At 37.3% G+C, this 17,037-nt stretch overlaps 2 protein-coding genes across 2 annotated transcripts; one reads left to right on the top strand and one right to left on the bottom strand.

Moving 5' to 3' along the window:
* Positions 1–282: 282 nt before the first annotated feature.
* Positions 283–3,990, top strand: LOC121764103. Its single transcript, XM_042160178.1, has one exon. It carries the CDS (start codon positions 283–285, stop codon positions 3,988–3,990), a length of 3,708 nt encoding a protein of 1,235 aa, XP_042016112.1.
* Positions 3,991–6,286: 2,296 nt separating this feature from the next.
* Positions 6,287–9,133, bottom strand: LOC121764102 (rhamnogalacturonate lyase-like). The gene is made up of 8 exons (XM_042160177.1): positions 9,108–9,133; positions 8,910–8,973; positions 8,671–8,792; positions 8,532–8,585; positions 8,220–8,456; positions 7,571–8,027; positions 7,305–7,490; positions 6,287–7,164 (listed from the first exon to the last, which is right to left on the bottom strand). The coding sequence occupies exons 1-8, from the start codon at positions 9,131–9,133 to the stop codon at positions 6,397–6,399; spliced, it is 1,914 nt and encodes a 637-aa protein (XP_042016111.1). The 3' UTR covers positions 6,287–6,396.
* Between the last annotated feature and the right edge of the window lie 7,904 nt (positions 9,134–17,037).

The following is a 17,037-nucleotide window of genomic DNA, read 5'->3' as shown; positions in this document are numbered from 1 at the left end:
TTTGGCCATCTGACGTCGTTTAGGGGGTCAAATTGGCAATTTACTGTTTTTTAGGGTTTGATTTTAATTTCCTAGTTTACGTTTTATTTCCTTTCGAGTTTCTAGGTTTTTTTAAACGCTTATAAATAGCGTAGACTTTGTTTTGAGCGCAGTTTTTGAGTTTTAACATTATTTTCGATTTTTCAAAGAAACTAGGGTTTCTTGGAATATTTATCCGTTCAGTCTTTCTCTTCTCCGTACGTTTTCTGCATCATTTGGTATCACGATCCAGGTTGATTATCAATGGCTGAACGTAGACGTGGCGGTGGACGTGGCGGTGGTCGTGGTGGCGGTCGTGGTGGAGGACGTGGGGATCCTCCACACGAAGAAGCTGCACGGCAGCGTGATCTGCGTGACGTCGAGAACGACGATCTGAGACAGCAGGTTCGAGACCTCCAGCGACGACTAGCGCAACTGGAGACCTCAACCGGGGCAAATTCGGATTCAGATCTTTCCAATCATGACGATGATGACGGTGATAATCCTTTTGCTCGTGCCGGGGAGCGCGAGAACGGGTACTATGGGGCTGACCCAGCGCGTGATATCGGTATGCGGATTGAGATTCCAGAATTTGAGGGTAAGGCTCTTCCTGATGACTTCATTGATTGGTTAAATACTGTGGAGCGTGTTTTCGATATCAAGAACATCAGTGATAGCAATAAGGTGAAATTGGTTGCCATTAAGTTGAAGAAACATGCTTCTGTCTGGTGGGAGCACGTGAAGAGACAACGAGCGAGGGAAAGAAAGTCCAAAATTCAATCTTGGGAAAAGATGAAAAAGTTGCTTCGAGGGAAATTTCTTCCTGCGCACTATCGACAAGACGCATTTATTGAATACCATGTCTGTAAGCAGGGTGATGTGTCTGTGGAGGATTTTACTACTGACTTTGATCGTCTCAGAATGCGTTGTGATGTTGAGGAAGAAGAGGAGCAAACAATCGCTCGCTATTTTGGGGCTCTTCGTTCTAAAATCGCTGATGTTGTTCAGTTGCAACAGTATTTCAGTTATGAGGATGTTTGCAGGCTTGCTCTTAGGGTTGAAAAGCAGTTGAAAGGAAAGAAAGTCGTGAGTCGTTGGTCAGGAGGCCGGGAATCCACGAATTTTCGTGGGAGTAGCAGTGGGACGGGATCGTCAAAACCAGCAGTACCAGTGGCAGCGAAACAGCAGGTCACGGCAAAACCAGGGCAGCCTGTTGAGTCTGGTCCGAGAGCACGACAACCTGTCAGGTGTTTTAAGTGTCAGGGTTTCGGTCATATGCAGGCTGATTGTCCCAATAGGCAGATGGTCACATTCGTTGGGGATGATGATGCACCTATATTTGATGATTCTGAGAATGATGGCTCTGGCTCCGACAAGAGTACCGAGTTGGTTTATGCAGATCGGGGGAGTGCATTGGTCGTTCGTCGTGTTCTAAATTTATCGCCTGCAGAGGATGACCAGTGGTTAAGACACAACATATTCCATACAAAGTGCACCACAAAAGGGAAGGTTTGCAATTTGATAATTGATGGGGGTAGCTGCGAAAACGTGGTTTCTGCGACCATGGTGGATAAATTGGGTTTGAAAACAGTGGATCATCCCCAACCTTACAAGCTTTCGTGGCTTGTCAAGGGACGTGAGTTAAAGGTTCATAAGCGTTGCCTCGTTCAGTTTTCCATTGGGAAGCGATATCAAGATGAAGTGTGGTGTGATGTCATTCCTATGGATGCATGTCATATGTTGTTGGGTCGACCGTGGCAGTTTGATCGACGAGTCAAGCATGATGGTTTCAAAAATACATATACCTTCAAGAAGGATGGAGCAACCATTACTTTGTGTCCCAGTCCAGACGAGAAGTGCGAACCTGCTGCGAGCAAGGATGAGAGGGCGGTTGGGAGTAGCACCCTGTTGACGCGATCTACTTTTGTAGCGGCAGCGACCAAAGCCAACAATTTCTTTGTGCTTGTGGTGGTCGAAGGGAACGTTGAGGACATACCTATCCCCGAGGAAGTCCAGTCGCTTCTGGAGTCGTATCAGGATGTCTTACCAGCGGCAATCCCAGCAGGTTTGCCTCCTATGAGGGATATCCAACATTGCATTGATCTAGTGCCTGGTTCTTCTATTCCGAATAAGGCGGCGTATCGTTTGAGGCCTAAAGAACACGAGGAGTTGCAGAGACAGGTGTCGGAGTTACTTGAGAAGGGGGTCATCCGTGAGAGTATGAGTCTGTGTGCTGTTCCGGCTCTAATGGTGCCCAAGGTAGATGGCTCGATGAGGATGTGTATGGATAGCCGAGCAATCAACAAAATCACTATCAAGTACAGATTTCCGATCCCCAGGTTCGACGATCTATTAGATCAACTCCATGGGTCAGTAGTGTTTTCGAAGATTGATTTGAGGAGTGGGTATCATCAGATTCGTCTAAGGCCAGGCGATGAGTGGAAGACGACATTCAAAACGAGAGATGGGTTGTACGAATGGATGGTCATGCCGTTTGGGTTGTCGAATGCGCCTAGCACATTTATGCGCCTGATGAACCAGATTTTTAGGTCGTTTATTGGTCAGTTTGTTGTCGTTTATTTCGATGACATTCTTGTTTATAGTAGTTCGGTTGCGCAGCATTTGGAACACTTGAGAACGATTTTTGAAGTGCTGCGTGAGCAGAAGTTGTACGCCAACGCAAAGAAGTGCCATTTTTTGACAGAGGAAGTGACGTTTTTGGGATATGTCGTTACTAAGGAGGGCATACGCATGGATGAAAGCAAGATTGAAGCTATCACTAGTTGGCCGACGCCGACTAATATTCATGACATTCGGAGTTTCCATGGTTTGGCTTCTTTTTATCGCCGTTTCATTCGGGATTTCAGTAGCATTATTGCTCCGATCACCGAATGCTTGAAAGGTGGGAAGTTCATGTGGAGCAGTGAGGCTGACGCTGCATTCCAGTTTTTAAAGTTAAAGGTAACCCAAGCCCCTGTTTTGACTTTACCTAATTTTGATGATGTGTTTGAGGTGCATTGTGATGCTTCGAATGTTGGGATTGGTGGAGTGTTGAGTCAGAATCAGAAACCGATTGCCTTTTTCAGTGAGAAGTTGTGTGACGCCCGTAAGAGGTATTCTACTTATGACAAAGAGTTTTATGCTATCATTCGCACTCTTGACCATTGGCAGCACTACCTCTTGTCCAAGGAGTTTGTGCTATATTCTGACCATGAGGCGCTGAAATACATACAAGGGCAGCACAAGTTGAATTTTCATCATGCTAAATGGGTGGAGTTCATACAAATGTTCAACTTTGTGATCAAGCACAAGGCAGGCGTGCAGAATCGAGTGGCTGATGCGTTGAGTCGACGACATGCCTTGTTGTCCACTATGCAGACGCGTGTGGTGGGATTTGACACTTTTAATGATCTATACCGTGATGACCCTGACTTTCGTGATATTTGGGCAAGGTGTGCAAAGGGGAGTTTTCAGCAATTCCAGATTCACGAGAAGTTCCTTTTCAAAGGAAACAGGTTATGCATCCCACTTTGTTCGTTGAGGGCAGCGATTGTTGATGAGGCTCATGGAGGTGGCCTTGCGGGTCACTTTGGGAAGGATAAGACTACATCCCTGCTGACTATTAATTTCTACTGGCCACGGTTGGAGCACGATGTGGCTAAGTTTGTGGCGCGGTGTCGGATATGTCATGTTGCCAAAACCCGTCACAGTAATGCGGGTTTATACACTCCACTCCCAGTTCCTACAGCGCCATGGGGAGATATTAGTTTGGATTTCGTTCTAGGGCAGGGCTGCCCCGCACACAGAGACAGAAGGATTCAGTCATGGTGGTGGTGGATCGATTCTCTAAAATGGCTCATTTTGTTCCCTGCAACAAGACGTTTGATGCGTGTCAGGTTGCTCAGTTGTACTTTCGAGAGATCGTCAAACTCCATGGTATTCCTAAGTCTCTTACTTCTGATCGTGATGTAAAGTTTGTGAGTCATTTTTGGCGAACTTTGTGGAGAAGAATGGGGTCGAAACTTCAGTTTAGTAGTGCATATCACCCACAAACTGATGGACAAACTGAGATTGTCAATAGGAGTTTGGGGAATTTGCTACGCAGTTTGGTTGGTGACAATCCTCGACAGTGGGACTTGGTGTTGGCACAGGCGGAGTTCGCGTATAATCAGTCGCAGAATAGAACAACTGGTACGAGTCCTTTCCATATTGTTTATGGCCGCAATCCGATCACTCCTTTGGACTTAGTGCCTATTCCCATCACCGACCAGTTTAGCGCTGATGCGGAGGAGCAAGCTAAGCACATTCGAGAGTTGCATGAACAAGTGAGGCATCGCATTATCCAGCAGAATAACAAGTATAAACTGCGGGCTGATAAGCGGAGGAAGAAGGTGGTTTTTCAAGAGGGGGATTTAGTCTGGATTCATTTGAGGAAGGAGCGTTTCCCTGGGGGCCGTTGGGGAAAGTTGCAGCCAAGGGCAGATGGTCCTTTCCGTATTCTCAAACGGATAAATGATAATGCATATAAGGTGGATTTGCCGGGTCAGTACAATGTGTCAGCTACATTCAATGTTGCTGATTTGTCTCCATATCAGGGTGGTAGTGAGGATGAAGCAGATGACGGGAATGATGTAGCGACAACAGATGAAGCAGACTCGAGATCGAGTCTTTTTCAAGAAGGGGAGTATGATGCAGTTCTAGCAAGAAACGGGCCGAAAACGTCCGGTGTCAGAATGACTTGAAATTCGCACGGTGCTTGCGAATCGAGCTTAGAAATCGAACTCATCGCGACACTGTCGCGATGATGGACGATGTTTTTTGGCCATCTAACGTCGTTTAGGGGGTCAAATTGGCAATTTACTGTTTTTTAGGGTTTCATTTTAATTTCCTAGTTTACGTTTTATTTCCTTTCGAGTTTCTAGGTTTTTTTAAACGCTTATAAATAGCGTAGACTTTGTTTTGAGCGCAGTTTTTGAGTTTTAACATTATTTTCGATTTTTCAAAGAAACTAGGGTTTCTTGGAATATTTATCCGTTCAGTCTTTCTCTTCTCCGTACGTTTTCTGCATCACCTATACTATGTATACATTTGTATACCAAATCAAGGGGTAGTGATGATGTAGTAAACGAACTCTAAGGGAAAACCAACTACTTGACTTTGCATTCCATTAGTGCATTTCGGTATAATTGGACATAACTCAGGACATATACACAATTCCCTACAAATTTTCTTCCCTCTCTATTTTTCCTGCAAAAACCCAAAATTTAGCACTTAGCAATTTGATTTTGAATGCATAAACATTCTCTGCAACATCTTAGATGATTCTTGGCATCACAATTTTTATTCACTAATTAAAATTCTTTATGGACCCCGTGAATTTCGATCATGGTATTAAAACGCGTTGCTAACTGTGGGCTAGGCTTCAACTAACATGGGCCAATAATAATATGGGACAATTTAAAGGGTTGGTCCAATTCGATTAGCAAATGGTCCAACCTCTCCAAATTTTTGAGAGAGGATGTTGCCATCTCAAAAACGGGAAAAAGTAGAGAGAGTGATGTTTCTATTTTAAGAAATGTGTCATTTATACAAGTACATCTCAAAAAGGAAAATGTGTCACTTAGAATGGAACGGATAAAGTATAAGTCAGACGAGTTGCCAAGTAAAAACAATCAATATATCTAAAGAGATCATCAAAACTACAATATATCTTATTGACTACTGATTATTATTAATTTTTATCCCTCATCAATTCTTCTAATCACACCAAAATTTTGAAAATGAGAACAAATTCAGTTTTCTAACTAAAAATGTTGAATTACTCCATATGAAATTCTCAAAATGCTGTCGAATTAGCTCTGAAGACAAATTGTATGTGGCCCAAAATATTCAGCACATATAGCCCATATTTTGTATATTACGATACTATAAATAACTATTTTGGTAATATAAAATATTTTATTCAATTTTTATACTTAATTCATAGCTACCAATCATGGGAATAAAATTTGATAAGAAATCACAGTTCCATCCTTTTTGTATTTCTTGTGCATACCAAAGCTTATGAATCACCTACCAAGAATATGAATTATTCTGATTCATTTTATATCTCCATTTTCCTTTCCCCTTAATCCATTAAACTACACAATTTTGGCGTGAGAGACTTGTTTGAAAATACTGAATCGGAATTAGAGAGCAAAAGCCTATAAAGATACTTTGATAAAAAAAAATATAACCTCATTCCTGTATGGAATATTACCTAGAAAACTATATTATATGAATCAAAAAACATGTAAGAAGCTAAATACAGAAAAAAATATAAGCACCAAAAAATATATGAATATAAGGCTATGGCTATGTAATCCTAGTAGTGAAAGTTCAAGGCCGGGGCGGGGCTTCGAGGCGAATGTAATCATAGAGGACGCCGAAGAACGGATTTCCACCTCGCAACTGCCTGAGATATATCGTGTTTGTTCCTTCCACCAACAGAGATCCCCATATTTTCACACTGAACAATCTGTAGAGCCCATGAATCCCATGCCTAGCAATCACGTTCTCTTTCCCGATCTTCCCCGTGGTGAAATGAGGCCGGTCGTTCACCCCTACTTGTACCTCTGCATAGCTCGCGGATGCTAACGCAAGCTGAAGCGTGTACGTTCCTCTGCTCATCACGTTTTTAGCGTTGAACGCGATTTTCCACGTCGTTGGTAAGTACTGTCCGTTGGCGTTCCTGTTTACATGCGCGAAAAACCAGTGTTTGCGATAGTCGCTCACTCCAACGGTGTAGACAAGGTCGTTACGAGGATACAAGTCCGTGTATCTGCTCCACAGCCCGTATTGCCTGTACTTTTCTGCGTGGTTGACGAATAGTTTGTTTACAAGGTTAGGGTTTGGGTCGGGAACGTAGAACTCTGCAGCAGTGCGGTCAGGGATCCCGATTTCCCAGAGCGTTGGACCGTTTCTTGGAGCACTGTACACGGCTTCGCCCACCGCAACTTGTTTTCCTGGAAGGATGGTAATGTCGTAGGGGTGTTTGTAGTCCCCGATGACGCCTGGCACCCAAGCGTACAAGTTGTATGTGCCTGCTCTGACACCACTGCTGCTGTAGTAGCCGTTTTTGTCAGTTCGTGTCCAAAATTGATAGCCCTGAGAAATGAAACAGGATTTTAGCAGAGTTCTATGAGACTTATATAGTGATTTCAGTTTTCAATGAGCATTGATGTGGGATAGTTATATTTATATATTTAGTTTCAGTTGCCAACACATAGACTAACATAATAACTGACCTTAGTGTCCTCTTGCCAAGATCCTACAACTCCGGGAGGAGCCAATCCGACGTAGGCTGATTGTGCTGGTGCCGTTACAATATCATGTACCAAAAGGCGGCCGGTGATTGCACCGCGTCGATTGACATCAGGGAAATCTGGTGACTGTGGGAAATCATATGGCCATTTCCTCATCTCTTCTGCTGTCTAATATATATTGAAAACAAAAAAAATGTAAATGTAGAGAATTAAGTAAATCTTGGTGAAAACAAAGGTAGGGACCTGACCTGTCTCTTGGCATCATCCCATATGGCACTAGTGCTGGGACCCGAGTTGAGGTACATGAAAACGGGGCCGAACACCTTCTTCCACGGCTCCCCATTGTGCAAGCTAACGCCAAAGGTGTCACCGGCATAGTGATTACTGAAAAACGTAGCTAGGGAAGTAGGGCCGGCATGTGATGTGAGGTCTTGTTTGATAGGGCCGCCCGCTCGGAATTCATCACCAGGCATCACCACCCAGAATCCGGTGCGCGGATTAGTGGAGCTGATCCAGCCGTGCACGTGGTTATCCTCGTTATTGCACGAGTACTCATACTTGTCATCCACCTCTCCTTTTAGTTGCGGGTTGCTAGGATGTGATATGATAACGGCTTCCGGATAAGCAAGCAGATCGCCTGCTTGTCTGTCCTTGTCTGTTGGCATGACCCTCTGCTTGTCGTCCGATATTACCATGTAATTAAACCTACACCAACCCACAAAAGGAAACACTTTGGGGATGACATATGTTTTAATGCAAGAAAATGAGAAGAGTCAATTTAAGTAGTGTTACTGAATGAATGGTGGGACCCACCTTAATTAGTAGTTTAATGTGGTGAAAAGTACCTAAAATAGAAAGTGAACTAATTTTGTATGACAGACTAAAATGTTTGCTTACATGTCTTGGTGAAGCTTGAAGGCGATTCTTGCTTCATCTATGTTGAGAGCAGGCCATCCTTGCAAATGCTCGAATGTGGAGTAAGAGTAGAAACCCGAAGATCCACGCAACAGAATATACCTTTTATCGACATTGAGAGGCACTTCTTTATCAAGGGATGGATTCCTTGTCTTTGTGAATGAAACCTCAACTTGATCAGCAGTTGCTACTATAACTCTGAATCTTGTACAAAACAGCCTGCATACAACAATGCTCACTTCAATTTTACGAAAACTTGTTTGACTATACTATGATAAATAGAGATAAACATACATGTCGAAATTGCTGCCACTGCGATCCGGCCTGCTCCACACAATGTCCCAATATCTGCATTGCAAAAACTCACTCACTCAAATACCAATCACCTAATGTAAGCAATTTTTCTCATAGTTTTTGAAGCATTTCTACTAACCCTCTTCGGTCTTCGGTTAAGCTATACTCAAGAATATTGTCGACCCCATTGTATCCGACGCTTGTGATCAAGCCTCCCGGATTCATTAATGTCAGTTTAACAATGCCGTTGTCAATCTCCACCTGCCCCAAAATAATGCTTATATTGTTACAATTTGATCTTCTAGACTAGCTTTGTAGCAGTAGTAATAAATTTCAGTTTTTTGTATAAAGTGTTAAAATTTACTTAAAAAGACTTACATGGGTGGGCGTTACATGGAGCTGGACTGGAGGTGATAACTCTTGATTACTCACTGGAAATAATCTGCTCATAATTTGATATTATTTGTTATGAAATTGAAGAAGAAGAATTATAAAAAAAGAATGGTATGGTTCAACTGCAAATCAAAGTTCATAATTACATATACCATATTATTTCCTAATTGAACACCCAATTACCTCGGATATCGAACAAAAATGTCCATATTGCCACACAAGTTTAAATTGTTAATAATATATAAATATATTTACAGACAAATCTTGTGATGTTATTGATTTCATTTGTTCTAATGTAGGAATTTATATTTTGTCTATAAAACAGATGGAGGAATATTTAGGGTTTAATTCGGGTATAGATTTAAACATAAATTTATGAGCAAATTGTCTAAAGAAATCATAAAATTTAGTCAAAACGTCGGTCGGACCACCCGTGTAACTTTTATAATTAGTCAGAAAAACTATGAAGTGTGAATTTTTTTTTGAAATTGTTGAAAAAATCAATCATATATGTGTAATATATAGTTGATGTTTTTCAACTGAAAAATGTTTTCTTTATGAATAGGCTACAATGTTTAATTCGCCGATGGTGGTGTTCACGAATGATTTTCTGACCGACAGACCATCATAATTTTTATAACAATTTACTATCCATTTAAATTTCAAACAAAGATAGAAACAAACCTGTTTGCATGGATCATAGTTAGAAGGACGAAGAAACAAGGTATTATTGAAGGCCATGGAAGGACCGATCGTCGTCCTAATATTGCCATCCTCTGTATCAACAAACGACAGAAATCATATATCGAATCAAAAACATTGTTGTGCTCGATCACATACAACTCATATGTAGTAAAATCTAACGCCAAAACATGAAAACAAGCTTCGAAGGATTAACCCGAGACAGAAGTCTTTAACTTCTTCTCTTAACAAAGTTGAGTTAATTCAGTTTCTTCAACTTCTTCTCTTAACAAAGTTTATTGTATGGTGCTGTTGATAATGAAAACAAGTAAATAAATATTACATATTTATAATGATATTGCGAATTCGAGTTACCACAGTGAATTTGGTAAGTATTATGTTTAAGCTTTCCAAACGTAGCTGTTTATACACAAAATCAAATGGTAGTTTTCTGAAAAACGAAATCTCTCACCAAAATATACGCTTGACTTTGAATTGTAGTATTTAAGGTACTTTCTTTTTACGTCTGAATTCAAATTTGTATATGGCACTATCCTTATATAAATAATAAGAGTACAAAAGTAAAAAATTAATAATGTACTCCGTTTGTAGTATATTCTCTCATTAAATTTCTCATATTGCTTTTTTCATTAATTCAATATTAAATACTATCTTATTTTAAATTTCATTATTTAAAATTTTCAATAAATATATTATATCTTCTTTTTCATTCATTTACTATTAAATATCTTATTTTAATTTTATTATTTTCAATATATGGACGTCATTATTAGTCCCTTGAAAAATGATAAAATGATTTGCACCTTTTAAGTTATTGAAATAGAAAAAATTCACGTTTTTGAGCGGCTAGATAAAGAAAAATCAAATATAAAATTTCCTTTGATGACCATTTTACTCTGAATTCATAAAGAATGTATGAATCTTTCGTTTTTCATAATTACTTTCTGGTAAGTCATATTTCTTCGTGATTTTATTATTATTTTTTTGTTTTAAAAGACGCACTCACGCAACGATGCATAAACAAATAGTTTCTCTCTTTTACATTTTTGCTAGGTGTAAAATTGTGGATTTTGAAACTATTAAATCCATCCATTGCACCTATATTTTAACTTTCTTCTATTTTTTTTAATTTAGTATTTTAGTTAAGCTTTTAGATTAGTTCATATGTAAAAGTTACAATTGATTTATATATCATCAATAATTGTCCGTAGAATTACGAACTCCCTTCTCATATTTAATACTCCCTCCATCCCTAAAAAAATAAATAAATTTGTAAATGACGCGAATTTTAATGGACAATTGGTAAAGTAAGAGAGATATAAGAAAAAATAATAGATAGAGATAAAAAAAGTAGTGGAACGAGTGTTAGTGGATTATGGATTTCATATTAAAAGTGATGTGTGTGATTATTATTTGTTGAAAACTTTCTATATTTAGATTTAATCTTATTTTGGAGGACGGTCAAAAATAATAAAACTAGTCTTGTTTTTTCGGGACGAAGGGAGTACAAAATTATACGTGTTATATTGATTGTAGTAGATTATATTCATCATATTATTCAATTTTATATCAATATTAGGAATTGCACATACTAACCAAAAACCATGCGTGTATACTACAAGAAAAAGTTCGATTCTGATTTTAGAAGGTCGAAAATTAAATTCTCCTTAAAAATATTGCTCTATATAAAAATTTTGTTCAAAATTTTAAAATTAATCTATAAAAATATAATTTACATTTCATTAATTTTTTTTACACTCACTTTTTCATATATCAAATCAAAGTTATTTAGCTAAATATTTTATTATGTTAATTAATCCAATCTTGAACAGACCTTTTAAAGGAAAATTGAAAACTAATTTTGTCAAATATAATGAAACTCAAATTCAATATCTTCATGATTTATGTTCTTGGTTAATTAAAACTTGGAAGGGATCACCTCATAATTATATACTACATTTCCTAATTAAAAGATTGACAAGTGAATCTTATTTTATGGAAATAAAAGTTATTTTATAACTATTTCCCCGGAAGGGATCACCTCATACATTTGCATACTACATTTTATAATACACTACTAAATATTTGACAAGTGTATCCCCTTTTATAGTAAAAAAGTTATTACTAAAATTATTTCCTTCACTTTCTTACTACCATATTTAATCAAAGTAGTTTTGTTATTTCATGCACTTTTACTTATTATATTTAATCAAAGAAGTTATGTTATTGTTGTTAAAAATATTTAATAAATCAAACTTTATTTACTTCACAATATTTATATAAAAAGATTAAATTTTTATGTATTCAAAAAAATTTAAAATTTTATTTATTACTGTTTATTTTCTATTTTTATTGAGATTATATAATTTTTAATATCCGTACAAGATGTCGATTTTATATAAAAATGTAATATACTAGAATTCGACCAAATTTCATATTTTATATAGCTATTGTCGAAATACAAATAATATACAAAATATAGTACTCCATAAAAATAATTGTAAAATTTTAATTAATTAATTTTTTTTTGACATAATTGGTTGATTCTAGTAGAATGAGACCAGATTTTTAAAAATATAGTCAACTAATTATGTCAACTTTTTAAACTTAATAAAAATTTACAATTATTTTTATAGAATATATATTTATATTAAGATAATAGCTATATAAAACATAAAATTTGGTCAAGCTTTAGTTTATTTTATATAAGAGAGACGTTCTTTTTTATAAATCTTTTTAAAAAGTAAATCATCATAATAAAATAAAATAAAAAGGGAAATTTTGACATTTTTATATTTTTTAGAATACATAAACGTACACTCTTTTGTATAAATCTTTTTAAAAAAGTAAAATTTGACCTATAATATTATTTTAACAAGAGTTAACAAAATTATTTTGATTAAATATGGTAGCAAGAAAGTGAAGGAAATAAATTTAGAAATAACTTTTTAAGCATTAAATAGGATCCACTTGTCAACTATTTAACGGTGTATTATAAAATGTAGTATGCAAATGTATGAGGTAATCCCTTCCGCTATTTCCCACACTTTCTCTCTACTATATTTAACTGAATAATTATGTTAACTTTGTTAACCAAAAAAAAACATAAATCATATTCTTATTACAAAAGATTTATATAAAAAGGGTCAAATTTTACGTATTCTAGAAAATAAAAAAAGCCAACGTTTTCTTTATTTTTGTAGTACTATTTCTTTTTCATGTTATTGAAATAATTTGGTTTCTTATTTACTTTTTTGTATTTCTTCAGTGGCACGCACTGTTCATCAGATTTGGGATAAATTTGAATCTTGAAAATTTCGTGGTATTTGAATTGGAGTTTGGAGCAGTGCTTCCACATTTTGACACAAAATGTCTCATTGGCCCTCCAGATACCCACATCCGTCTCTCTCAGTTGTCCTCAATTTGGAAACATTTTTTGTTTGGTTTAGTGTAAACCTAAAAATAAATATTTTTTACTCAAAAACTAAAAATAGATTAGTTTTAGAGTACTATTGAAGCTAATTATATATCTTATTTTAGGTTTTAATGTACCATTGAAGATGGTTCGAAGCCACATTGGGGCCTGGGGGGCCACTGGGCCCCCAGCTATTGAAATTATTACTATATATGGAGTATACATTCCTAAGATATACAAGCATGTTGGTAGCCGAGTTGGTTTGATATTCCTCATTTCCTTCCTGAAGTTAGTTGTTTGAATCCTGGAAACAACAGGGTTTTTGTTCCTTTTTATTTTAGTAGTAGTATGTTATTTCCTCAAAACAGCTCATTTCAATTACTCTTGAATCTTAATATATACCATTTCTATAGACTTTTGAAAGCTTTATCACTTATTAAATATTAGACTTTATTTATAGTCTATTTTTAAATTTAGTACTTTATTTATAGTAGTTATTATTCTGGCTACTTTTTTTTAATACTTTAACTATAGTAAGCTTTCGAATAATGAATATGTGTGAAAAATGATATTATATGATTTATTTGATGTTACGATTTATAATCGTTAATAAGAAATGTTATTAATAGTATATAAGATGCAAATACGGTCATTTTCACGACATTGTGCAATTTTGATGTCGGGATTGATTTTTACTAAAGTTATTGTATATATCTCTAGTTTCTATCACTAGTATTTATTTCATTACCATCTCCATCCCTCACTATTCCTTCCACTTAGGTTGCAGTTGTTTACGGAGATATTAATGTCGATGTAAAAAAATAGCTCACAATTATAAACAGTTTTTGGGCCCCCAGGCAAAAAATCTTGGCTTCGTCACTGGGTCTAAACACGCCACCTTCCTTCCGGTACCCATTGGAACAGTGTCCCAAATCTTGAAAGAATTGACATATATGAGTTCACATGGTGAACACGCCCTTAAAAAATAAGGTAAGAAAACAAGGCTGGTGAAAAATTTAGTAGAATGTAGATGTTGACGACGTAGTACGCTTTAAGAAATAATCTAGTCCTAATAAGAAGCACTAAAAATATGAATTCCAAGCAAATATCAGCTTCTGTTGGTTAATATTTGACACCAATTAACGTTCAGGGGACGACTTTAATCAATTTTTCAAAAATTGGACCGGTAAATGAACCGACGAGATTACACAATTTATACAAATGTTACATCGTTGTTTCATGTTGGTGTAAAAGTATGAAATTTGCATAACTCATGCAAAAAGTTTCATTCATGTTTCATTTTAATACCTTCTTCCGTATAAGTTTAGAAGTCATTAACTCTTTGTGGGATACAAAAAGTTTCATCACAATTTCATGTTGGTACAAAAATGTTTCATCATTGTTTCATCATCTGCATCAACCAACATAAGCTATTCAAGATAATTTACAATATGAGTGAGCACAATGCTCGTCGGGCTAAGAAGTGCCGGAAGGAGATGATTTTCCAACTCGAGGTTTGGGTTTGGGTGCATTTTCAAGTGTTGGGACGTGTTAATAACTATTCATATATTGTACTCCCTCCGACCCCGATTAAGAGTCACACTTTTCCATTTCGGTTTGTCCCCAATTAAGAGTCACACTTCAATTTTACCATAAATGGTAAGTAGGTCACACATTCCACTAACTCACTTCACTCACATTTTATTATAAAACCAATATAAAAAAGTGGGTCACACATTCCACTAACTTTTTCAACCAACTTTTCTTTACATTACTTAAAACCCGTGTCCGGTCAAAGTGTGACTCTTAATCAGGGACCGAGGGAGTAACTGTTGATATACCCAAGTGAGCATTAGTTGTACATTTGATGTGTTTATTAAAGTATATGTTACTTTGTAACGGGTGACTTGGATTTGAGGACAAATCCTTTCTAATAAGAAGGGATTATGTGACCATGGATTACACGCATCATATTCAATTCCAATTAATGAAGGACATGAGTCGGCCACAGACGAGAACCATGACCCATCACTTCCACGTTGTGATAGCAGCTCTTGATGAAGCATTACAAAAGGAGAGTCGAGGAACGAAAGAAGCAAAGGAGTGAAGGTGGTGATCAGAGTCTAGATGAAGCCGTGCCACAAAAGCAACCAAAGGGTGTCATCCAGCTGGGTAGCACCAGGACTGGCAAACCACCCAATTGGGTGGGCGACGGATGAGTGAGAGACTTACCCGACCATAAAATCTTATGGTTACCTCATGGCTCTCGTACCCGAGTGGTTAATGCACCGGTGGAGACATTCTATCTGAGACAATTCGATAGGTGATGAGTTATGGGCAACTACTTCTTATCGTTTACGGATATTTATTGGAAACATCAAGGATTCACCTTAAAGGATACGAAATATGTTAAGGTCTATGATCTTCATGACATAGAGGTGACAAAGCATTTTTCCACACTTTTTCCCATCTGTTCTACACATTCTTTATGCAAGTTGAATTCATATTTAAGAAGCGTTTCATCTTATTTGGAGAACAAGAAGCCAATAGATGGAGTTATGGCAAGAATAATGAAAGAAATCAATTAAAAATAATGAAAAATTAAACCAATAAGATATTTATGGAATTATAATATATTTTTCATGTACACTAGAATTAGAATCTATAAAAGGTGGTGTAATCATGGAGAGTATTAATTCAACTCAAGCACAATACAGTGCTTTACAGTTCTACCCGTCTTTTAGTTTCTATACTCAAATCTCTAGGTTGGAGTTAACTACCTTTCCACAAATCCATCACAAACCTAACAGCAAATCAAATCCAAAACCAATTCTCCAAGATCTAGATATCAACCATCTAAAGACAGCTTATTGTCAACGTTTGATGTGGAGCCATGCCCAGAGAAGAAGGTTGACTGCAGAGGGCCAAGAAGAACTGCTGCTGGTAGTAGGGGTGCTGAAACGGGTACCCGCGGATATCCAAACCCGATTTTGCGGGTACCCATACCCGAAAACTGTTGGGTTACAAACCCATCCCACATCGGATGAGGGGAAGTTGGAAGGTGTATATAATTCCTGTCCAACCCCAATTAGTTTGAGGCCTTTTGGGAGTGACCCAAAAACAAATCCGTGCGGGCTTGACCCAAAGCGGACAATATCAAACTAATGTTGCAGTCGACGATCCTAACAAGTGGTATCATAGCCCAGGTGGCTATGGGTTGTGCCTGGATGAGCCCCGGTTAGGGTCGGGCCCTGAAGGACTCGGGTTAGGGTCGGGCCCAGGATGACCCAGGGGCCAGGGCTGGAACGACCCATGTTCGTGTCAACTGCGTTCCCGGTGTGGTCTCGGTTTGAGGGGAGGTTTGTTGGGTTACAAACTCATCCCACATTGGATGAGGGAGGGAAGTTGGAAGGTGTATATAATTCCTGTCCAACCCCAATTAGTTTGAGGCCTTTTGGGAGTGACCCAAAAACAAATCCGTGCGGGCTTGACCCAAAGCGGAAAATATCAAACTAATGTTGCAGTCGACGATCCTAACAAAAACTTCAATATTATACTACCCAATCACGACCCGTGGAGTTATATGGGTAACCCGAGCAGTTGCGGGTACCCAAACCCATATGCATAATTTGAATTGTGTATTAATTATTCAATGGTATTATGCTTTTAGTTTTCACTTATCATCAATGCTAGTCATCTAATACAATAATTTTATGTACATGTTTGTAATTCTAGAGTGGATTTTGGGATTGTTGCTAGTTGCTACACTATGATCTTAGATTTGTAGTATTTTTTTTTACTTTGTTGTATTTGCATAATTTTCAACTATTAATTATGCACAAATATGGTGATTTCTCATCTCTTAAATATAATATGACTACGTATAAAATATAATGCAAATCCAAATTTCAAATAAGCAAATATGATAGAAACATAAGCATGCCTAAAATTAAATCACCATTCAAAAGTTTAATACAAACTGATTATATATAAACT

This window comes from Salvia splendens, chromosome 14 (assembly GCF_004379255.2).
Source record: "Salvia splendens isolate huo1 chromosome 14, SspV2, whole genome shotgun sequence".
NCBI classification, from domain to species: Eukaryota; Viridiplantae; Streptophyta; class Magnoliopsida; order Lamiales; family Lamiaceae; genus Salvia; species Salvia splendens.
The sequence above is the reverse complement of the archived record's forward strand: the minus strand, read 5'-3'. Positions and strand labels throughout refer to the sequence as shown.

What these genes read in the sequence shown, in the direction of transcription:
- LOC121764103 (XM_042160178.1), top strand. Translation starts at nt 283, where the DNA reads ATGGCTGAACGTAGACGTGGCGGTGGACGTGGCGGTGGTCGTGGTGGC.
- LOC121764102 (XM_042160177.1), bottom strand. Translation starts at nt 9,133, where the DNA reads ATGGACATTTTTGTTCGATATCCGAG. An exon ending in TTAACCGAAGACCGAAGAGG is followed by an intron (nt 8,586 to 8,670) that starts GTTAGTAGAAAT and finishes TTTGCAATGCAG; the next exon opens with ATATTGGGACATTGTGTGGA. An exon ending in GGGATGATGCCAAGAGACAG is followed by an intron (nt 7,491 to 7,570) that starts GTCAGGTCCCTA and finishes AATATATATTAG; the next exon opens with ACAGCAGAAGAGATGAGGAA.